Source organism: Megalops cyprinoides, chromosome 1, assembly GCF_013368585.1.
Source record: "Megalops cyprinoides isolate fMegCyp1 chromosome 1, fMegCyp1.pri, whole genome shotgun sequence".
Taxonomy (NCBI): Eukaryota; Metazoa; Chordata; class Actinopteri; order Elopiformes; family Megalopidae; genus Megalops; species Megalops cyprinoides.
The window spans coordinates 35,904,442-35,928,989 of NC_050583.1; the positions used below are offsets into that span (position 1 = coordinate 35,904,442).

At 42.0% G+C, this 24,548-nt stretch overlaps 1 protein-coding gene across 3 annotated transcripts; it reads left to right on the forward strand.

The window, feature by feature from the left end:
* Nucleotides 1–699: 699 nt before the first annotated feature.
* On the forward strand, nt 700–23,325 carry LOC118775770 (AP-2 complex subunit alpha-2-like). 3 transcript variants are annotated; one of them, XM_036525867.1, is made up of 22 exons: nt 700–1,459; nt 3,053–3,264; nt 6,543–6,736; nt 7,435–7,564; nt 7,971–8,072; nt 9,329–9,588; nt 10,051–10,219; nt 11,837–11,974; nt 12,280–12,462; nt 13,811–13,908; nt 14,002–14,233; nt 14,359–14,547; nt 14,782–14,933; nt 15,394–15,456; nt 16,981–17,055; nt 19,020–19,102; nt 19,399–19,488; nt 19,997–20,120; nt 20,811–20,927; nt 21,557–21,626; nt 22,296–22,430; nt 23,080–23,325. In XM_036525867.1, exons 1-22 carry the CDS (start codon nt 1,393–1,395, stop codon nt 23,155–23,157), a joined length of 2,961 nt encoding a protein of 986 aa, XP_036381760.1. In that variant the 5' UTR covers nt 700–1,392; the 3' UTR covers nt 23,158–23,325. The 3 variants fall into 3 exon arrangements, with proteins under 3 accessions (XP_036381760.1, XP_036381768.1, XP_036381773.1); XM_036525875.1 differs by lacking the exon at nt 15,394–15,456; XM_036525880.1 differs by lacking the exons at nt 15,394–15,456; nt 16,981–17,055.
* Nucleotides 23,326–24,548: the final 1,223 nt, after the last annotated feature.

The following is a 24,548-nucleotide window of genomic DNA, read 5'->3' on the forward strand; positions in this document are numbered from 1 at the left end:
TTTGCTGGAAGAGGTAATGTATTCCTCCTGATTTTGATAAGGAAATGCCCTACTGAGTACGGGATTTTTGCAGGCATTTATGACTGAAAGTATTTCATATTGTAAAATGAGTATTTGTCATTTTTTCCACTGTCCCAGGTCACTGTCATTGACTGATTTTGAGTTGTGTATAGATTCAAAGGCAAGGACGTTTCTTCTAAATTCACCTAAATAAACCTTGAGCAAACCACATCATTAGAACAATTGTACACAGAGGTCAAGGCATTGGAGGCACAACCAGAAAATTATTTTCATCATAAAACTTGAGGCCATGTTTTAAGCTTACTTAGATGCACCACGTTACCCTAAGATCCAGTACTGTGCCTTCTGTCTCTCAAATAAAAAAAATTCTAACAAAGAATGTATGAAGCAAAAAATAATAATAAAAATAAAACAAGAATTGACGATCTCGAAGACGGGACCTTACAGGACCTCTCATGCGTCAAGTGCTTGTAGTCGGCTCACGCCCCGTTTCTTCCTGCTTGCAGAATTTTTTAAGTTCGCTCAGCATTTTAAAGCCAATCATAAGCACCATTAGTATTGACTGACATACAGACAACCCAGTGGTTTTAAGAGGGGCGGATTCATTCGTCAAGGAAACATTTCAATTACCCAATCCCGTCTTGTTTTGGAGTTGGAAGGCCGAAGGGTGAGCGCGAGACTGGTGAAGAGGCTGCAGCACACCCGGTCACGAGCTCTGTCACCGACTTTACTGTCGTTTTGACAATATAATAGTAACGTTAGCCAGCCAGCTAGGTAGCTAGTTACATCTACTTAATACGGGCTATTAGCCGCATTGCTTTTCTTAAAGTAATTCGTAGAGTATGTTAAACATTGGAGTGTACACACTGACATGTTCGGTGATGTATTCCAACATTTTATAGCCAACGTTAGCTAGCTACAGCAGAACGATAGCTGCTTACGGCTTGCTAGCTAGTAGCTAGCTGGCTCAGCTGACAGAAAACGGTTGTTTATTGAAAATACATTGGCTTGCTAGTTGGTTAGTCACTAGTGTTTACCGTTTTCTTCCAGTATCGTATTAGGCATAAATACAGCTAGCTAAATAAACTATTTCAAAGCTTGTGGTCAGTGGTGGCTGTAGGGCTAACTATAAAACAAACTTAGCTAGCTAGCTAACTTAGCCAGTTATCGGTTGGCTCTGAATGAAGCGCTCGCCAGCAGGATTCTTCTAGCAGAACTCGCCTTGCGTCAGCGATATCACCCAGGAGCCAGTTGGGTAGCCAACTAGCTGGCTACCTTGCTACTGTTGGAATTTGGTCGTAGTTAGCTAAGTAGTTGATTGGCTTATTTAAGCGTTAAAATTTTGTGTCTTGATTATAAAAATCACCGAAAATGCCGGCTGTGTCGAAGGGAGATGGAATGCGAGGATTAGCGGTGTTCATTTCGGACATACGAAATTGTAAGTGTTCGTCTTCCGTTCTCAGCTTTTCGACTAGTTTGCTAGCTGCCTACCTATTTGCCTAAAAATCATTGGATTTGTTAATCATCATTGAAGTTTGAATTATATGAAATTCAGTCTTCGTTGCTGTGTGGTAACCTAATGGAGGCTAACGTTAACGTTAGCTTCCTAGCTAACTCGCTGTGTGTCTCTAATCGTATTATTCAGTGTTTACACGCGATGGTGACAACTGCAATCAGTGACTGAAATGAGGGAATGTGGGTCGAAGAGGTTAATGGATAGCTAGCAAGCTGGCTGGCTAGCTAGCTGGCTGGCTAGAGGGACTATCAGACGCTCGGACTGTCGAGTGTGGTTAGCTTCAGCTGGCATTGGGCCGCTACACTCGGTTGATAGGCTGAAGTGCAGTTTTCCACGCAGTTGCCACAGGCCGCTGCATTTCCGTGACAATTTATTTTTTGAAATCGTAATTGATTTGATTCCCCAGACTCACTGTTTTGGCACCGTTAACACTGATGTCTTTAATTTGAACGTTTTCGGATGTATGGCCTTATAGCATCACATTTGCGCGTGTTCATTAATCCGTTGTTTTAAAAAATAACTCTGGGGGATGTTACGGAGCAGTAGCAATACAGTGTCTAGTCGTGCAGTCGGAAGAGACAGGCGAGAGCAATGTTTAGTTGGCTGACGTTACATAGAATTATTTAGAACGTCTGTGTCCATATTGGTCATCTAAACTGCAGTGCCGTGGGGAAGACTATGATGTTCTCAGATAATAGGCCACTGCCAGAGAGAAGCCAGTCTCCTTGTCTTAGTAACACACATGCCTGTGTCATTGTGTTTTTTTGGCTCAGCATCGGTGCAGATATCTGCAGAGCACTCCAACAGGTCTGCATAAATCTTTACTGCAGGAGGTGGAGTGGGGACATTCTCCATCAGACCCATCTGTGGGCTCTTGCAGAGATGTATACACAGGGGGCCCTCATATATGTCTGGTTATCTTGTGCTGTTCTGTCTGAGAACATCTGTAATTGCTCGACACTGGACAAGTATGCATAAAAATATTGACATTGTTTTTCAAGTTATGAAAATACATGTATGCTTTGTTTCATATATTTACCAAAATGCAAGGGATGCTGCAGTCAATTGGCATAAGTATAGTGGCTTACACTGGGTGCAAATTGCCATTTTTTTAACCCCCATCTCTCATTCCTTTGCTTCTTTTGTGTTTTCTCCTCTGTCGTCTTTGATCCTTCCTGTTCTTTCGTCTCTGAACATCAACTCCTGACCCTTTCCTTCCTTCTGCCACTTCCTTTCCATTTATGCCATACTCCCTTTTTCCACTTTCCTTTTTGCCTGCTCTCTGGCCCATCTTTGATTTCATTCATTTGTTGGTTACGTCCTTCTTTCATGCCTCTTTTTGGATCATATCTCATGCCTTACTTGTCCCTCCCATTCATTCATAACTCACACCTACTCCTGCTCTAACCACATCATGCTTATGTTCATTGGCTCTTCTAATCCATGTGTTTTGAATGTATTCTCTTTGCTCTTTAATATTCACCACATCTGCTCTTCTCTTCTTCACCAACTCAGGTAAGAGTAAGGAGGCAGAGATCAAGCGTATTAACAAGGAGCTGGCCAACATACGCTCTAAGTTCAAAGGGGACAAGGCGCTGGATGGCTACAGCAAGAAGAAGTATGTCTGCAAGCTGCTCTTCATCTTCCTGTTGGGCCATGACATTGACTTTGGACACATGGAAGCTGTCAATCTCCTCAGCTCCAACAAGTACACAGAGAAGCAGATTGTAAGTAAAAATCTCTATTTTTGTTGTTTGTGTGTCTGTGTCTGTTTTTGTGTGTTAACACCAGCCAAAAAAGCACTTGATTGGCAAGGCAGAGTAAAAATACTGTATTTCCAAAGGTCCCTGAAAGTAATCGGGGTGCTGGGGTCCAACACATTTAACAAGCAACTTATCATGAAATAAAATTGATAAACTGCAGACAGTGGTATCACCAATCAGTGAACCTTAAAGAATGCTTATCTTTGCAGTATAATTTTTGCAAATGTTCAGCATGAAGAGTGTGTGAACATAATTTCTTAATGTCTTAGACAGCATTTTCATTGTCCTTATTGTGCATTTCCTTCCTGCTGCCATTCCTATAGTCCTGTCCTCTTTCTCTGTTTCAGTCTGCTTGACACCCTCATGATTAAATGTGAAGTGGTGCTAGCATGGCTGTGGCCTACCTTCCTGTGTTAATTTCCCCTTAAAAGTGGCTTTGTAGGCATAAAACTGAGTGTTGCTGTTTTTACATATATGGTTTGAATATGCTTTGTGTGCTGTCCCTAGAATGCAATACAGACAGTGTGCATTTAAGTGGAATGTACATTCCAGGTTTCTGTATCCAGCTGTGAGGGCTCCTCCCTTTATAACTTAGAACAATTGGAACTGCACATAACCTGCCCTTTCCTGTCTCATGAAGTTATAAAACATCTCTGTGTATGTCCTTGTATGACTGCGTTCATGTGTAGTTTGTGTTCATTCAGTGTACTTTGATGTCAGTTTAGATAACCCCCCATCTTTGCCTCATTCATTTACTGTATGTTCTGTATGTCTGTGTTGGCTCATTTCCGTTTGCGACACTGAACAATAGGTTGACGTCCCAATCAGACACAGGTCTTTCTAAAAACATTATGTGCATATTTTTACATTCTTTTGAAGGATGTCTGATGTCAACCGAGTCAGCAAGTAGGGCAGCTTCTAGTCAGGTACCTAAAAACTTGCATTTTGTGATTTACTAATAGTTATGTGGAATAATGTTAGTGTGGCCACTGTCCATCTGTATTGGCATGTGGCTGATGGATATGACTTACATTTTACCCTTGCCTCACTTGCTGTCTCCACTGGACCCATGTGGGTTTGATTGAAGTCCAGTTTGCTGTTGTACTTGATTGCTATGGTTTATTGTTGTAATATTGAAAAGCAGAGTACACTCCATTGCTGATGAAAGAGGTAGTGAAACAGGGACATGTGATAGGCTTGTTAACAAGGGAATATGGGATTGTTACAGTCCAAGGATGGGAAATATCATACAGTGTGGTACCCCCTCACAATTACTGATCGAGCCAAGGCTCATTGAAGGGGCCCACAATGGAGTAGATACATACAGTCGCACTGCATTATTAGAGTCATCACTCTCACCAAGTCAGGTGTGTCACATTGGCAACCTGAAAAACAGGCAAAAAAAAAAAAAAATCATACAACTTGCTGTTCCGTTGAATTAATTGTATACCGTTATTAAAAAGGGAGTGCAGCAAACGGGTTTTTAGTGTTTTTGATTATTTTTGTGAAAATTTATGTGAAAATTGTGCTTAGCATTCTTCAGATACCAAATAAAACGTATTGTGGAAATGGTACAAAATGGGGCTTTATGCTTTCCTTTAAATATTTAAGTGTTTGTGTTCATCTTCGGCAAAACATAAACCAAATCTGAGGTACTCGTGTATGTAATGTGCACCATGCACTCTGGCCCTCTTTCTGGTACTGACTCACACACTCTTGCATGTGTATTTAATTTATTTGACAGGCAAGTGAACATAATGGAAATTGTCTAACTTGGTGCAAAACAAATTAAACACATTTGGATTTAAAGGAAAGAACCTTTACATACCCAAAGGCAGAATTCACTGCTCCATATTTGGGAGTGATTGTTAATGGAGTGCTAGTTGAACGTGAGTGCATACTGCTACTGGTCATTTTATACGCAGGTGTTCTTTTGAAATTTCTCTCTACCTCTGGAATATGTTTTTACGGTCACATGACTCGGCAGCATTGAGGTGAAACAGACAGTCCTGCACCTGTCACAGTTGGAGTTTCTCTGCATGAACTGGGCTCATATGGTGAACAGGCTCAGCCATGTTCTTTACCATTGTTGTTGTCTATTTTGATAAAAATGTTATCTATACTCAGTAACTGTTGGGTATTGAAAATACTGAAAGTGCTTTACAGAGGGATTTGTCTTGTAGCACTTGCAGCATCAGGGACTGATAATTCCTGACGTTAAAATTTCATCGGGATGTCTGAGCATTATTGGGATTTCACAAAAGCAGTTATTGGGACGTTTCCAATCACCTTGTGCCAACCAAATGGGGGCATCCCGATCCTGAGCTGTGGTGTTCATATTTCATCCTGGTCTTGAAAAAATAGTTGGAAGTTCATACAATGTGGTAAAATCATGGACAAATCATGCAACACACGCTTGGCATAAGTCTGTCAGTATGTGTTCTTTCGGTATGTTTCTCTCTGAATCATGCAGTATTTAGCATTTGTTGCTGATAATTCAGTTGTCTAAAAATGAAGAGATTGTAGGAGAGTAATGAAATAGCTAGTAATATCTGTGATTTTTGTTGCAATGGTATTCTTCTGCAAAATGTAGCAAGGAAGCAAGTCATATTTGGTGCTACTGATATCAGATTTGCTTTTTCCTCTATACGGTTGATACAGTTCACTTGCTAGCTATTAAAATATGTTTATGTCTCATAGCCATTTAGATCATTGTGATATTTCATATATAGTATTTTCTTTTATTTTCTATGTAAGGTATGGTCATATTTTGCATTTTATGCACATTTTGCATATTTTGCACTTGTACTTTTGTACATTTTATAAACGATTAGCTAGCTAACGTTGTAAAAATGTGTAAACTGGCTGTATAGTTATGGTTTTTTTTCTGACTATTACTGGTTTACTGTCTTGGAGGTTGGACTATATTGTCTTGCTGCATGGACCTGGTAGCTCTTTTCACAATGAGTCTGTGGTAAGGATGTGTATTATCAATCCGCACCGAGTCAGTTGACTTTCACACTAGGGCTGTGAAGGAGACTGTGTTGATCCAGTCAGCTTGTTTTTCCAGTTTTAAAGCCATCTCAGTCTCTTTCCTTGTTGCTCTCGCTCTCTCTCTCTCTTTCTCTCTCTCTCTGTCTCTCTGTGTCTCCCTGTGTCTTCTTCCCTCTCCCCTTGTCTGAGTGAGTCCATGTGAGACCAGTGCAGTCTTCACTGTTAACCCTCCCTGTCTCCCTCTCTAGGGCTACCTTTTCATTTCAGTGCTGGTGAACAGCAACAGTGAGCTCATCCGTCTCATTAACAATGCTATCAAGAATGACCTGGCGAGTAGGAACCCTACCTTCATGTGTCTCGCCCTGCACTGCATTGCCAACGTGGGCAGCAGGGAGATGGCGGAGGCCTTTGCTGGGGAGATCCCTCGCATTCTGGTGGCTGGGTGAGTCCTGGGGAGCTCGGTAGGACTGCTTGGGCGCATATGATGTTTTACCTCTCATAGGGGGCAGAGCTGTTTCAGCAGCAATGCAGCCTAGGGAACACATTCAGAATTTAGCTGACTAAACTTCAGTTGATGAAACTTTTTTTTTTCTGTCCTTAGGCTTTTGCTGTCATACACTGTGATATTTTTAATGAAACGCTTGAGATGAGTTTCTTCAGTGGTGTTTTGAAGGAACAGTGACATTCAAAACATCCTCACTGCTACTTGCTCAAGCATCACTTCTGCTGTTGTGCTGTGTTGTCACGCTGTTATTACAAAATAGATGCTCTTTTTCAAAGGCCTGAATAATTGAACATTTCCGTAACAATAAATGATATCGCTGGCAAGAAGCAATATGCAGAAGTTTACTTTGGATTTAGGGCTGTGATAATAGTAATTTCTCTGTACCTGTTGTTCAGCTGTTTGATGAAATTATTTGGACTGTTTCTGTCCAGAGCACAGGTGGTTCTGTGTGCACTCACAGCTTAACCCTCTGCCTTTTGGTGGACATTATCGTTAGGCAATTGATGAAATGATAGACGAAATTTAACGGCCTGTTGCACTTGTATACTTCTGTGTTTTTTTGCTGCTGATATGGACATAATGGACAGTTATTGCTTAGAACTGACATGCAACTGATAACCCGTTTCGCCTTACAGTGACACAATGGACAGTGTGAAGCAGTCTGCCGCCCTGTGTCTGCTGCGTCTGTATAAGACGTCCCCTGACCTGGTGCTGATGGGCGAGTGGACCTCCAGAGTGGTTCACCTGCTCAATGACCAGCACATGGTGAGAGACTCTCCCAGCTCTGTTCAGATGTCCTCACCATCATTACCATCATTATAGTCACAGGCAATTCACATTAAGTTTGAATCTTTTTTTTTTTTATGCAAATATTTCCACATTCACACCCTTCATTGATGGCAGTACCCCAGTGTGTTTACACTCTAGATATATGTGTCAGAAAGCAAAGTTAACGAAGGAAGATTTGATGCTCGTGAATATTTTTGATCATATTCATAAATATAGATATCTGGTTTCAACTGCAGAAAAGTGGCATTCTCTACAACCCGTGAACATGACATCTATGATAGACATCAGTGCGTTGTTAATTATGGATAATAGGGTCCCCATTTCGAAATGGATCATTATATCGCCTGCAGGTTTTCACTCTTTCCTTCTGTCCATCACTCAGGGGGTGGTGACCGCAGCAATCTCCCTCATCACCTGTCTGAGCCAGAAGAACCCAGATGAGTTTAAGACCTGTGTGTCTCTGGCCGTGTCTCGACTCAGCAGGGTGGGTGTCTTTGTGGCTTTTCTCATTTTCTGTGTCCTGCTGCTTGGGCAGCTGTTCTAGATAACTCCTGCATATGAATCTCTGGATCTCTCTGTCTTCATATAATTGAAGACGATGGTCAGATCTCTTCAGTGCAGTATATGTATAACAGAGCACCTTGGTTTGCTTTATATCTTGTTTCATTCATTTTGTAAACATTGGAATCTGTTTGTGTGCTGACAGTCATACTATTGGTAAAACAGAGTCTGTTCTCTTGGTAGTTTCACCAGTAACTTTTCCAGGTTTGCCAAATGCTGCGATCAGACATTTTTGTAAATAAAGGCAAAGCAAAAGAATGACATGCTAATAAATATTAAATCTTAGAAAAGGTCAAGATGGAGTGCAAACAGGGGACTATATTCAATGAAGAATTGATGTTGAGCCGTTGAAATATGTATGTATGCACCAGGTCTAAATACCAGAACCATAACCCCAGACCCCTAAAAAGGTTGTGTGTGTGCGTTGTGGGGGTGTGGCTTTTGCTAAGGTCATTGTTGGTCCTATATTTGAAAACCTGATATTTGATCTTCTAAACTCAATGTACTGTTAGCTGGATGTAAACTTAGTCTCAAAATGTATATTAACTAGCTTGTATGCAAGATAAGTTAGCCATGCCAGTATCCTGCCACACGTGATTTTGACTTCAGCTGGATTAACATTCCTTCTTTGACTTGCACAGTGGAGGTAGAAAGAGCCCATAAAGACGGCCCTCGGATCAGCCTTGTTGATTAGTAGCTTATTGATATGCTGAGGATTACATAGAAAAAATCTGGTTGTAGTATATTGCATGGGGGGGGGTCTCTTTCCAGTTTTTACAGCACAGCTCTGGTTATACACATGCATTACAATAAAACTAATCGTGCACTTTGATAATCTATTATGGCAATTCAAAATAGTGATGAAATTAAAGTGATGAAAGAGGAAGGACAGGCCTCATCTACTCATCACAAGCAACTTGGAGGACATGAATCCTGTTTTCAGAAGAAAATTAAAGGATTGTTCCACCTGACCACATTTTTTGTAGCTAGCAGTCAATCAAATTGGAGATTCCTCTGAATGCATAGATCTTCAGCTCAGAAAAGATAATGTATGCCTTGTTGTAAGTCTGTGCAGTTGGAGTTATCTACCTTTTGGACAGTGGTATTGGTGCAGCAGCTCCTCTGTCAATGCTGCAGTTGAGTGAGAAAGGGTGATTCATAAGGAGATTTCTCTCTCAGATTGTGTCCTCTGCCTCCACGGACCTTCAAGACTACACATACTACTTTGTCCCGGCCCCCTGGCTGTCCTGCAAGCTGCTGCGACTACTGCAGTGCTACCCCCCGCCTGAGGATGGCGCTGTGAAAGGCAGGCTTGTTGAGTGTCTTGAGACAATCCTGAACAAGGCACAGGAGCCCCCCAAGTCTAAGAAGGTTCAGCACTCAAATGCAAAGAATGCCATTCTGTTTGAGGCCATCTCTCTCATCATTCACTATGACAGGTATGGGTTCCAGGTGTGCAGGAGGAAATCTACTACTGAGAAAATGACCTTCAGCAAGCTGCACATTATTACCACCTTTACATTTATTAGTGCCCCTTTAATTCCTTACTTTAATCCTGTGTAATGCAATTTGAATCTGTTCAGTCCTTAACTCTCGGCCTACCACTGCTCATGGGTGACAGTGGCTTATGAGGCAGTGGACATTTCAGTCTATTCTCATGGCAAAACAAAACTATACAAGTGAAATTAATACTGTTCTCCCACCTTAACAGATTAGTTAGCAGATTTAACAGTATTGATGTTTTTTTAGCCTATTGTTTTTTATGTTATGTGTAGTGATGTAATTGAGTAAATAATATGCCATTCCTAAACAGTGACATTTTAATACATGTCCTTGATAATGTTAACCCTAAGAGTAGCTTTCTGCTTTCTCTGTGCTCATGTCCCCATCTCTCTGTGAAGTGAGCCCAATCTGCTGGTGCGTGCCTGTAACCAGCTGGGTCAGTTCCTGCAGCACCGTGAGACCAACCTTCGCTACCTGGCCCTGGAGAGCATGTGCACTCTGGCCAGCTCAGAGTTTTCCCATGAGGCTGTCAAGACACACATAGAGACTGTCATCAATGCTCTAAAGGTACAGCAGCTGCACACAGGTTAAATGCATGGAAACCGCTCCCCGCCAACGCCCACAGCACAGCATAACTCACACAAAAAGGGACCCAGTAAATCCCTATGTATTTAGTACACTTTTCAGGGTTACCTACTGCTAATTCAAATCTGTCATCTCTATGCTTTTTTCCCCCCCATTTGTGCAACCCTGTTTTGGAATCACCAGTTGTATACTAGTTTTGTCTCCCTGCAACAATCTCTGCACTTGTGCAGGAGCGCTGAGGCGAGACAAATGCAATCCTCTATTACATGTGCATGCAGTCAACCGCAGTTTTTCTCACAGCATGCTACTGTGGAGTGCGCTTTTATTGAAGGGTAGGTGCTACAGTGTAGCTTAGCGCATAAGGAGCTGGACCCATAACTGAAAGGTTGCCGTTTCCCCGCTGGGGCACTGCTGCTGTACCCTTGGGCACGGTATTTAACCCACAAATGCCTCAGTAAACATCCAGCGGTATAAATGGATAACATTGTAAAAAGACTGTACCTGATGTAAGTCGCTCTGGATGAGAGCGTCTGCTAAATGCCAGTAATGTAATGTAATGCTACACCACGTTGTCATCTGAGCAGATTGCAGATGCCTGAAGAGTTGCAGGGTGCCTGAGAGTGGCGAAACAAGGAATCAGATCTGTCTGAGTACTTGTTGCATTGCAGCTAGAATGCTGCTGGTGGGCAGGGCAGGGCTAAATCCATGGTTTAAGATAACACACTGTGCCATTAACATTAGTGAACCTCACAATGCCCTTCTATTCAGTCCCCGTTACTTCTGTAGAAGGGAAACCAATCTGGCCTGACTGCCTCACCCTGGAGCCTGAATGCAGTAAACTAATGTAATAACCTGTAATAACCCAAAAGAATCAGCAGCACTCATCAGCCTGACCTGCTGTTTCTATCTTCAGTTTACAAATTGAAAGGATCACCTGTGGCATAACTGACTCCTGCCTTTTTTCTTAGCGAAGTTGGAGAATGTTACATATTTAAGTTTAAAATCTATACAGTGTCGTACAGTAATTTTCTATCAGCACATAATGTATCTTATTGCTCCATTAGTACTCAGTTTCTTTGAAATGACAGTTTGGCTATTTGCACTTGAAGTGTTTGAGGCCGCTACATCATGTAGAGCAGTGTTTCTCAGTCCTACTCCTGGAGCCCCCCTGTTCTGCATATCTCCCATCTATCCTTGCTCCAAACACACCTGATTCAAATTAGTGATTAAATCAGGTGTGCTCAGCTAGTCAAAAGTGCCACTGATGAGTTCAGTGAGGTAGGTAGAGCAGGGAAAGTTGGAAAACGTGTGGAGCAGGGGGCCCCCAGGAGCAGGACTGAGAATCAGTGATGAAGAGGGTGTGTGATGCCACATGTATTATAAGCGCTGAATTCAGTGTGGTCCCCTTGCTGCCACATGCGCAGCAGCTGCTTGAAATTAGTAACCTTGTAGGCCATTTCTGAAATCAGATTGCTTTCTAATTGTTTTTTTTATTTTATTTTAGTAGTTATAGTAGCACCGTTTAATAAAAGAAGTAAATGTTTTGTGAAGTTTTCTGGCTCAGTGACACTTTGCTGTGAACCTGTCCTCCCCACGCAGACGGAGAGGGATGTGAGCGTGAGGCAGAGGGCTGCGGACCTGCTGTACGCCATGTGCGACCGCAGCAACGCCAAGCAGATTGTGGCCGAGATGCTGAGCTACCTGGAGACTGCAGATTACTCCATCAGGGAGGAGATGGTGCGTGTGCTTTTCTCTCTCTCTTCCTGGAAACTTCAGGTTACTCCGTTAGAGGAGACATTGTGCTCCTGTGTGTGATGACGTGCAACTGTGCATCCTGCTGCACATTTTTCCCTGTTTGTCTCACCATCTTCTTTTACTCTGCTCTGTCTGTGTTTGCCCTGGTGACTGCAGCCATTACTGAGCATTTGCCTTTCACCCAGTCAATACTAAATGTCCTTCATTTGATCCCCCCTCGCTCTCGCTCTCGCTCTCTGATCCACAGTCTAGCCATTGGCAACACAGCAGCCTCTTTCTCTCTGTAGGTGCTGAAGGTGGCCATCCTGGCAGAGAAATATGCTGTGGATTATTCTTGGTACGTGGATACCATCCTCAACCTGATCCGCATTGCAGGGGACTATGTCAGCGAGGAGGTGTGGTACAGGGTCATCCAGATCGTCATCAACAGGGATGACGTGCAGGGTTACGCCGCCAAAACTGTGTTTGAGGTGAGCTTTGCACTTTTTTTTTGTCATGAAAATTGTTGAAGTTGATGTGTAGGCACTCTCCTAGACTGATCCTTGACTCTCTGGAGCCCTCAAAGCAAATTGTACAGTATCTAATTCACATCTGTTTTTATTATTATTGTAAAAGGAGTTGTTTATTTCTAAATCATCTTACAGCATATTGCAAATTGTACTTGAACTGCTGACACACTGGTGGGTTTTTAAGAGAATGAAATAATTCTTTCTTGTTGCTTTTACTGTCTTGCAGTATATTTAATTCAGTAACTCCCTATAGTGTAGTGTAGTGCAATATAATGTGGTCATAAAATTGTCCCCTATGCTTTGTGCTGTTTATTCATATCCACTGTTTACAATTAGAACTGCATTTTGTGAGATATCTGTGCTTGGTGTTCTCATGCTAAAGGATTGATGTCACACAAATGTTGTTCTCCAGAAGACTACAGAGGCCGCTGTTTATCTGCTGGCCTATGACAGCAGTCCTTATGGTACTACTTGCTGTGGCCAGTGTTAACTGGGTAATTGGAGTAGTTCCATTTCCGTTTTCGGTTTATCATCAGATGAGACTCTGGCTGTCTGGGTACACTCGACGCTGCTGATGCGGTCTGCCCAGAGGCATAGCGAGATGGATAGCTCTGCAAGATTTGTAATTAATCAACATATTTTAAGGGACAGTTTCTCATACTCAGTGTAACTGATTAAACACCCGAATGTGTGTATTTAGGGTAAATGGCTAAATATGTTAGTGTAAATCTATTGGCTAAGAATGTTTGATTTCTCATAGTAATAGCTGCAGTAACTGCAGTTGATTAGCTAGCATTGAAATTTATATGCACTCTCTGCAGCTAGCTAGGTTTGCCATCTCTCAGCTGTAGTCACCTAGACCTTTGTAAAGATGAGTATTCTCTTCAAAGCAATCTATTGTATGGGATTGAAAATGGTGATCGATCACAGGGTCATGTCATATTTCTGCAGTTGGAGCTATGAGTTTTAGCCATCGTACTTTATAGCTACAGCAGATGGTCCTTACACTTGTGAGATGTAGCTACAGACAGATAAAATCTAAAACGGAGAAGACCTTCATTTAAATGTTATGGTGGCACAATATGAACAGTGACAGGAGCCAGTCAAGGGTACATGTAAAGGTAAAAGGTTGGGAATATGAATATGTTCATTTTTACAGCATGTCTGTCTATGCCTTGTGACGTGGAAATGATTTAATCCCACTGGATTTATGTTTTATGACTGTACATTAGCTCTATATGTCCCATTATAAGGTATTACGTGTCAGGGTTCTGCCACTATATGAACTTCCCACTGTTTTCCCGACCAGGCCCTGCAGGCCCCAGCATGTCATGAGAACATGGTGAAGGTGGGGGGCTACATCCTGGGGGAGTTTGGCAACCTCATCGCTGGGGACCCGCGTTCAAGGTGAGTCAGTGCTGGCCTCTCAGCGTTGGTCATGCTTGCCGCTCTTGTGTGCGCTGTATTAACTTCCCCCTTGGACTTCTTCCTCTCATCCAGTCCCCTCATCCAGTTCAACCTCCTGCACTCTAAGTTCCACTTGTGCTCGGTGCCCACCCGCGCCCTGCTGTTGTCGGCCTACATCAAATTCATCAACCTCTTCCCCGAGACCAAGCCCACCATCCAGGAGGTGCTGCGCTCGGACAGCCAGATCCGCAACTCCGATGTGGAGCTCCAGCAGAGGGCCGTGGAGTACCTCAAGCTCTCCTCCATCGCCAGCACTGATGTCCTTGTGAGTTAGAGGAAATAGTTCTCAACAGCCAAAACGTGTTTATTTTATGTGTGTGTTTTGTCTCTCTGATGGATAAAGCTGGTCGTCTCATTGTTTCACACGCTCTATGACAAAAACGTACACAGGCGACAGTCCTGGAAGAGATGCCTCCGTTTCCTGAGAGGGAGTCTTCCATTTTGGCCAAACTGAAGAAGAAGAAGGGACCAGGAGCAGTGTCTGTCTCGGAGCTGGAGGAAGGGAAGAGAGAGGGAGGAGAGCTGAATGGTGGAGGCGAGAGGGGGACCGATGCCTCTGCTATTGCTGCCTCCAATGCTGTGGGTTTCAGCTACTTTTTCAATGTACTGACATTGCATGCAGATGCAAAAGGAACATGGTCCACCATGTACCTTTATATCAGGAGCCCTTTATCAGGTGCCAGTCCTGAATAGGGGGTTTGATTACCCTCAGAATGTTCTAAGATTAAATGCCAGCGGTAGAGAGAGAAGCAGATTGCTGTTTACCAATACCCAGAGTATAATTGTTTTTTTTCTTTCTTTCTTTTTTTTCAGTCTACCCCATCCCCATCAGCCGACCTGTTGGGTCTTCGCTCAGCAGCTCCTGTTGGTTCAGCTGCTCCCAGTGCAGGCAGTCTTTTGGTAGATGTATTTTCAGAGGCAGGACCTGTAGCACCTTCTGCAGTTACAGATGACAACTTCCTCAGGTAAGCACAACTGTCCATGAACTTGGCAGGCTCTTAGGTGTTCAGGAAACAGGACATTTTTCAATCCTCTTTATCTGCATCATTGTTCCTAGACTTGAAAGCAGTGTATAATAGCCACCATAAGCCCCCACCATGTGGTAATGCTTGCCTGTTGAATTAATTGCATTTAAATTTAAGTATCACACCCTTTGCTAAGAGAGTTTTTTGAAAAACTGTCCTTCATTATTGGCCATGGTACTGTTGTCTCTCAGACTCTCTTCTGTCTTTCACTGTCAGTTGTCAAATTTGTTTTCCCTTTTGTGTATGTGTATTCTCATCTTTTTGTTTTGCTGTGTATGTGACTCGATGTCTTTCTCTTGTCTTTTCTCTCCCCTTCCCTATCTCTGTTTTTCTCTCTCAATATCTCTCTGCTGTTTGTGTGTTGCGCCTCTTGTCCTCAATTGTGATTGGATGCTGGCAGTGATCTGGAACCTCCTACTGAGAGCTCTGACTCGCTATTGGTCGAGGCTCCCAGTGAACCAGAGTAAGGAGGCAGAGTTCAAGATTGTCGTATTGTGAAAAGGAATATATTTAACAGTCAAGACATTGAATTAAGTTAAAAGAAAAATGGATATTCCACCAGACTGATGATTAAATGAATTATCAGATGTATGGGTAAATTTCACTTTATAGGGGATGCTTGTAATACATGCTGTTGTATGCAGACAGACAATCAAAGCCCCCTTTTGATGCTCTTTTGTTACGTATAGGTTAAAGCCAGAATTGTTCAAGATGAGTGATATAGTTGTTAATGAACTGCCAGAATTTAAGAGTTTGTACTAACCACATTTGATTAATATCTCTTTTACTGTGTTTATCCCCCCCTCATTACTTTCATCCCTTATATATGCTATCCTTACCTTTTTGCTGAAATTGCTCTTGATGTCTTTGTTTACCTCTCTGCTTTTTGTTTTTGACATTCTCTTTCTGTCAACACAATTTTGCTGTGTGTCGTCTTACTCCCTTTTCCTGACATCCCCCTTTTTTGCCTTCATTATCATTCCCCACCCCTGTACTCACCCACACTGGCTGTGTCCCAATCCGCCCCCTCCCTGGTCTCCTTCTCTGGAGGCCCTTAATCGTGACGTTTTGTTGAGTAGACTAATAAGAGGAGGGGGGGGGGGGGAAAGTGGGAGGTTTAAAAACTTTCACTTTGAGGAACCCTCCTTCCCTAATTGGTGTCTAGCAACAACAGCATTCTGTGACAGAATTATTAGAGGAGATTCGAGTTTACCTTTTAGGCTGTCAGTTCCTGCAGACATTTTTAAAGATTAAAATACAAAGCAATAAATAACTAGCATGCCAGCATGTGGTCAATATCTGTTACTTTGGAGACAGAGAAGAGAGAGGGAGGAGAGCTCCTTCAGCTTTCATTCAACAAACTGGGTGGTTTTTGAATTATTATATGTATGTATATTATTTTAGCCAGCTAGCTAGTTGATACATAGCTAGCTACATTGCTGCGCAGCTACTTAAATGAATAGCAAGTTATGTATTCATTTAGAGCTGATATGCGTTTCTGTAGTTAATAAGTTCAGTCAACCAGGTATCTGATTTCTTTCCACAAAATGACATGTCTGTGAAAAATATAGTGCTTAATTGGTTAATTTAGTTTATACCATACATTATATGTTTAATTTATTACAGTGACAGACTATGGGCTACTGATCACATTTTTGCAGACCCACAGTTTAGTGTTGGTCTTCTCTGCATGATTAAACCACTCAGTGGTTTGAGCTTTCTAAGAGCTGTCTAGCAAAGAGTTACACATAGTCAGATCCACTCTCTCACTGTGAAGTCAGCACTTCTGCAGACTCGCTCAGAAGGGGCAGCTTAGGACACGGCAAGCCCTCTCCCCTATCCCAAATTTTGTATTAGGATACTAGTGATTATGGAGGACAGCAGTCTCCCAGCGAGGGGGTTTAGCGATCGAGACTGTGGGGGACAGATTGGGAAGCAGCCACTCTCAACAGACTTTCTCACCATCCCCCTCTTCCTCCTCTCTCAGTTCTGCCCCCTCTTCTTCTCTTGGCTCTGAAGAACCCGCTCCACCTCTCCCTGAATCAGATGAGCTTCTGAACAAGTAAGAGCTCTCTCTCTGTTTCTCTCTCTCTCCCCTCCTTTCTCTTCTGACCTGTTTTTCACTCTGCCTTTGCCTCTAGCCCTTCCAATTTCTTCACATCCTCACCATTGACAGCAATCGCTCTCTTGCTATGTGTCTCTCTGCTTGTATTCTGCCTGTATTATTATTATTATTATTATTATTATTATTATTATTATTGAATACTCTGCATGTGAAATGTGCCAGGACTGTTGATATGTGTCAGGATTACTAATGGATATGGTTTTTCTACCATAAAATTAAACTGCTACGCCTGCAGTGTTGAATCTGCATACACCCGTAAGGTATATTGCTATATTTGCTAATTAACTTTATTGATTTTTGAGATATAGAGCTTTTTTTAACCATTTTTGTCATTGGTAAAGAGAAGTTATTACACAATTCAGTATCTGTGGTCTTTGGCACTAAATCCTTCTGGCACTTTTAGAATCAGAATCCACTTTTTCACTTGTTCCAGCACAAGACAACTTGGATGAATGCAGCTTTTTAAGTGAAATTCTGTTTCACTCTAATGAATGCAAGTGAATGAACCAAGTCTACCATCACCCTTGATGATAATAGACTATTGTAAAAATCCAGTAACCAGGAAAATTATAGTAACTCCTTTGATCTTTGAAAGCTGTTAAATTGTTCTAAAAACAAATGGGTTTATGCAGCCTTTAAACTGCTTTTGATCTTCACCCCACACATCTAGTAGGCCCTTTGCAAAGTATCTAGCTAGCTTTACTTTGCAAGTTCATGAAAAATGAATTATTTTTAGAGATTATTTTTTGTATAAATGGGTTATTAATAATGTAGGGGTCCAAACTGTTAGCTTGTTCACTGTCTCACTAGTTCACGAGCAACTTATCTTTAGCTGTTGATTCATGTAGCTTTTTCTCTTGTGTAAAATAAGTTGAGTAGTTAGCTATCGGTTTGTTTTTCTGCCTCTTGAAACAGATTTTGCAGTTTTTTCTTAGCTAATTAGTCATGCAAAATATTTATTTTTTCATCACATCCAGCTGTGTGAGCAAGCATTAAGTCTGTAGAGTAACACCTGATGATTAAAACAGTCAAGAAGAACAAAATAAATACTGATTGTATGTATTCAACAGATAAACATCCTGTATGCATATTGTTTTTGAATGAAGTGCCGTTAATATCTTACCACACATTGAAAAAAGCACCTTTACATCAGTTAGCTGTTACATTAGCTGAAGTTTTTAACAAAATATATTTTGTTGGACTAGTCAGAGCTTTTTATATTAAGTTAAACTTGATATTCTTTTTATTGTAAAAAGTATTAAATATTTTTATGAAATGATTTAGTGGTAGTCAGCTAATATTCATACCTGAGGTGTATGAGGAGATGGCTATCACTGCAGTCCATCACTGAATTTAGAGCACTCTGATTTCCTGTTTCCAGAGAAACTTTGTTTACTTTTCACGGAGATTTTCAGTTGTTATCTTCACCACAGTGAACTAAACATAGTATTTACTATGTAGGAAGCTAAACCGCAATTTGTTTGAATGGAATTGTTCAAATAGTCTTGATGCATTGTTATGCACGCTCTAACAATGATGTTATAGGTTAGGTATTGTAAGGATTGCTCACAGAAGTAGGTACAGGTACATTCTTTTTGTCACAGGTGACAGGTTGCTGGTAAGAACCAAAGTTGTTAAGTGAAACAAAGCTCTTCCATCACGCATGATTGCTAGTTATTGCTTTACAGTATATCTGTTATAGGATGCAGTTCTGTTTTAGCTTGGGCTCTGATGGGCTCACTGAACTCCTTTTGGATTCACTGCATTCCTCCTGATAAAGTCAGTTGTGTGTGAAACAGCTGCTAACCATTCTTTCTCTTGTCTTCACTTTCTTTCTACCTCCGCTATCCTCTGTGTCACCCCATGCCTTCCCATTCTTTTTGCCCATCACTGATGCCTAGGTTTGTGTGCAAGAATAATGGGGTACTGTTTGAGAATCAGCTACTTCAGATCGGAATCAAATCTGAGTATCGCCAAAACCTGGGTAAGCCACCGTGTATGCTACTGTAATGTGACTAGATATATCTAATTTTTTAATATTTGGGCAAGTTTTTATTTACCAGTGTAGACAAAATACATGCTTTGTAAATGTGAGTAACTTAGCCTTGGTGTTGAAATATACAATACTTTCTTTGAATAACAGTGTGGTATTAAGGCAGGCAGAACAAACTGCTCATTTTACAATATACTTTCTTAACTCTCTGTAGTTGTGTTTACATTAACAGTGTTAACTTTATATGTGTTCTTTCTCCCAATTCCCTTGCTTTCTCATTCTTTTAGGGAGGATGTACCTGTTCTATGGGAATAAAACATCAGTGCAGTTTGTCAGTTTCTCCACTACTGTCACCTGCCCTGGGGGACTACAGTCTGATATCCTTTGTACAGAGACTCACACTTCTGCTCTCTGCAGAGGGTTTATTAAACTCAGGATGTGTTTTGTATAATGGAGTATGACTCAACACAACTGGTGTCTTATACCATGATGTTGTACCTTGTCTTGTACCTTTCTTGAGATGGTATTGCACTGCTGTTCCCTTGCACAGTTCTCTGAGTGGTGGTCACCTGTGCTGTAGCAGACTGGTGCATGTGGTATGGTGGGTGTGATAGTATAAAATAGCATATAACAAATACATATTATCTAGAGTAGTGTTATGCTCTCCAGTGCTGATACCATTATCCCAAGTGTTACACGAATATTCAAAGCACAGTAGAATGCTTACATTGGGACTGTTCTCTGTAGCCTGTTGGGTTAAATTCCCAACAGTGCAGGGCTGTGCTATTGTATGACATTCCAGGGCTTCAGGGTGTGATACTGGAGCATTCTGGCCTGTTACTTTCAGTACAGTGGATTCAGTAGGCCTTGACTCACTGCTCTCACAGCTCAATATACAGACCAAGCCCGTGGAGCCCCTAGTGGAGGGAGGAGCACAGGTGCAGCAGGTCATCAACATAGAGTGTCTGTCTGACTTCAGTGAGGCTCCGCTACTCAACATCAAGTTCAGGTACATTAATAATATAGACGCACACAAACTGAGGAGCTCGAAAACGCAGCTGAAGAATCTGTGCTCTAATTGTTACTATGCACACTGAAACACTTATGAGGAGGACAATGTACTGCATATAATGTTTGGGCAGTTATAACATTAATGATCAAACACATTACCAGAGCAATGGGGGTGAAATGCCAGTGGTGTCCATATTTAATGGAACAAGTTCACGTGTCCTCCATCTGCTGCGACCAGTGCTTTTACCTGATGAGGCATGAGATTTACAGGAGCGTTTTAGTTAATCATATCCCACTGAGCAACAAAGGCTGCGCTCAACTCAGCGCTCACACTTATGCTAAACAATGCGTATTTATTTAATAATATTTACAATATTGCTATTTATTTCATAAATATTAGGGCATCATGTGAAAAGTAAGGTGTAAATAGTGAGGCAAGAACATTGCCTCTATAGCGTAGGAGCCATTAATAAACAGTAACTGATCTCCATCCATGCTGGTCCTAAGAAGGGCTCCCCCACTTTCAATTTAAGCCATCTGAGCCACACACCGCCACATGGATGGTATTTTTCCCCACATCGGCAGTGCACTCTCAGTATATATAATGCAGTAATACACTCTGTATCAATGTATTGCAGTGTCTTTATCGTCTGTATATAATTCTCTTTCTTCTCTCTTGCGGTCTCAGGTATGGAGGAGCACTACAGAACATCACATTGAAACTTCCTGTCACCATCAACAAGTTCTTCCAGCCCACAGAGATGGCCTCTCAAGACTTCTTTCAGCGCTGGAAACAGCTCAGTCTGTGAGTTTTTGTGTGTGGATCTGTGTACCATAGTCTGCGTGGAGAATTCCGAGGCGCTTGTCTTTTATGTGTGTCTCTTTGCTATTAGTACATATGCGGATGTACCAGTGTACAGAGATGTACATGTGTCATTTTGACATATGTCTGTCAGACCTGCTGTTCTGAAAATGAAGGCATTCAGGTGACATTTGGGCTGGATTATTGTGCTACATTTTGTGGTGCGTCTGTGGTGGTTGCCTGTCCTGTTTTATATTGATTGTTACTGCATTCAGGTATTTGAAATAAATGTGTTCAGAAGGGGTGATATACTCTTTTGATTCTATATTCATTTTTTAATGATTGTATTAAATAATGTAGCTTTTTAAATTAATATTTGAATGTAGAAGATGGAAATGATCAGTGACTTATAATGTTCTTTGTACATAAATTTACTGAAGGACCAGAATGGAAAAGTTAACTTCTTGGGAAATAGTAGTGACAGTTACATTTAGCAGGCCATGATTGACAGGGAACTTGAACTTTGCTCAGCACTTGTTTATGGGAGTGGAAATGGAAGCTTTTTATGCTCCAGCATGACCATTAGGCCACATATATGGAGGACTAACAGTGGCATCCCGTTGTCCTCTCAGCCCCCAGCAGGAATCCCAGAAGATCTTCAAGGCCAACAATGCCATGGACACAGAGGTGCTCAAAGCCAAGGTATTGCTCCTTCTCATGGCCTTTTTTGCTTAGTTGTACCACTCTGTGGGTATTGCTAAGGAGGAAGTCCAGCTGTGCTGTGAAAAAGTATTGCAGACAGTTTATTTTCAGATTATGACAGCTGTCACACAGGAAAAAAACAAACCATATTGGCCTGAATGTTGCTGACTTAACTGTAGTGCTTGAAGCGGTCTTGGGCGTGCCTTTTGAGCGCTTAGCAGCTAAAAACCTGAAGCATCTCTTCCTGAAGGTGGCCTGTCTGATGGTGATCACTGCAGCTGGTTGCATGAGGTGCTTTGTGTTGGGTCCTGAGGGTACTAGTGTCACCCTCAGACTCAGTCCTGCCGGTTTGCCCAAGACGCTGGCAGCTTGGCACGAGCAATGAATGTATACTAACTGCATTCTGTCATCTGTTTCTTCTGGGAACAAGGTGACTCCCAAGTGTTCTTTGCCCAGTCAGGGCTGTGAACTGTTATACACACAGCGTACACAGAGCTAATCAGATATCCCTCTGCTTTGGGGGACAGGTCATAGAATGGTTTTATCAAACTTCATCCAGAGCTGCCCTTTCAAAATTGATTGTGAAATCCCTTACAAGAGAAGTTTGTGTCACTAGGCAAACACAATCTGAGCTGTGTTGCTCTTCTATCCTGTTTCTGTCCGGTGCAGTTGCTTGGTCTGGGCACTGCCCTGCTGGAGAATGTGGACCCCAACCCTGAAAACTTTGTGTGTGCTGGAGTCATCCAGACCAAGGCCCAGCAGGTGGGCTGTCTGCTGAGGCTGGAGCCCAATGCACAGGCCCAGGTAACTAAAATTCACTGTGTCAGACCCACATACATGACATGCATTTGCTGTGTCCCACTTTCTTACTGCTTCTTTTTCCCCCTCTTTTTTGCTTTCTCAACTTCTTTCTCTTTCACACACACTGTCATTCTCCATTCTCCTGTGCTCTTGTGCTCAGGCACAAGAAACCTTCTCTTGCAAATGTGTCAGTTCACCTGCCTGTTTCTCTCCATCAGCAGTGTATTAGTTATGAGCCTATCTGTCCAGTCTGTTTTGTTTCTGCCATGGTTTCTGTCTTTCGCTGTCTTTGTATGTACATCTGATACACACGGGTCATTCCTACTCACCTGTCTGTCTCATTGCATTGCTCCCTCCTTCTGCATCTCTCTCTCTCTCTGTCTCGGTGTCTACTGCAACTCAAGCCTGATGAGCAGGTAAAAAAAAAAAAAAAAAAAAAAAAAACCTCTGTTTGCTCCACTCAATGTAGTTTTCAGTGTTACGCTACATACTGTAGTCTCCAGGCAGTCAGTGTTTTCCTCAGTGTGGTAAGGTCCCCGCTCTCCCTCCCCGTCTTTACCACTGGAGTTTCCCTTCAGAACTGTAGTCCAGAAGTGTGAGCAACATTACTCTGTGTGTATTAATGTCTATATCCCTGCTCTCTGTGTCTCAGATGTATCGGCTGACGCTCCGCAGTAGTAAGGACTCCGTCTCCAAGCGCCTCTGTGAGCTGCTGGCACAACAGTTCTAGAACCATCCCTGAGGCTGAGCTCCAGGCTCCAAACTGTGTCAACCAATAGAGGAACAGCAGAACCTTCAAACATGCTTACATAAGGGAAAAGTAGCTGTCCTCACATGACAGCCATATGTTATTGTTATTATTATTGTCATGATAATTATTGCTATAATTATTGTTTTTATTGGTGTTTACCTGTGTGTATGTGTGCGTCTGTGTGTGGCTGCGTGTGTTTAAGAATTTTGGTGATTGTTCTTTTGTTTGTTTACTTAATCTTGTACTTGTATTGACAGCTGGTTGCATTCTGAGAGGGAGAGACCAATGATAATCATCTCTCATTTTCTCTCCGTCTTCATTCCAGACTTGCCATTGACATTTAGATGACATCATTCCTGGGAAATAAAACGCGCACACACAAATACACACAGGCACGCACAAACATTTATACCCATATAAGCATGTATTTCTATATAACACCCACAGCTTTGCACTGTTGGTCATCTCAGCAACACATGGCCCTGTTGTAGATTTTAAATAAAAATTAATCACTTAACCTGCCCATTGGTTGGATAGAATTGCCCTGTGCACGTTGAGATGTCATGCAGCTTAGGAGCTTCTATTATGTGCTTTCCTGTCCCCTCTGTCTTTGTTAGAAGAAAACCATTCCTTATTTTGAAGTTCAGTTCTTCCTCCTTTTTTTTTTTACCTTCCAAAAAAAGAATTCCTTTTCTCGTTCGTCTTTCCTGACAGACACTACAGCGTGCCCTCCTACACAGTGGCCCCTTTCCTTATCTCTGTGCTACCCCTGGTCCCAGTCTGCACATAGGTTACTGACTCCTCCACAAAGCACTTGAGAAACGTTCACAAAGGTCTCAGCCATTCAGCTCTGTTATAGCAGCATTATGCAAGCATTGACTGCATTTCCTAAAAATATACATACATGTAAGTATGGTTAATTGATTCAGCATTTTGGTGATATTGCGTCTGTATTTGTATATTCACATGCAATCTTTTTTAACATTCCAATGTATGTTAGGACAGTTTATGGGATAGCTGTTCCACATTTCCTTAGAGCTGCCGTTTGACCATTAAAATGCAATTTGCAGTTTATTTGTCTACTTTTCTGTGTGTGTTCACCATGGAGGGACTGAGAAATCCGTGTATGTATGTTGAAAGCTGAGAATTTAAAACCATCTGTCTCCTGATGCACTTTTACTTTAGACTGAAAATGATGGTTCTGCACCTGGACTTTGTATGTTTATATGTATAAACACACACACACATACACACACGCAGTCCAACTTTGTGGCCTGCTGGCATTCGGCTTCAGCTGCAGGGTTTGTGTTGACTTGGGACTCGGCATTGTGTGGCTGTGTGTTTCTCATAATGAGCTACCAGGGAAGTTC

Bases quoted from the DNA above. Each gene is read 5' to 3' on its own strand.
- LOC118775770 (XM_036525867.1), top strand. From the start codon at position 1,393: ATGCCGGCTGTGTCGAAGGGAGATGGAATGCGAGGATTAGCGGTGTTC. The intron at 10,220-11,836 runs GTACAGCAGCTG...CTCCCCACGCAG, and splicing joins CTGTCATCAATGCTCTAAAG to ACGGAGAGGGATGTGAGCGT. The intron at 20,928-21,556 runs GTGAGTTTTTGT...TTGTCCTCTCAG, and splicing joins CGCTGGAAACAGCTCAGTCT to CCCCCAGCAGGAATCCCAGA.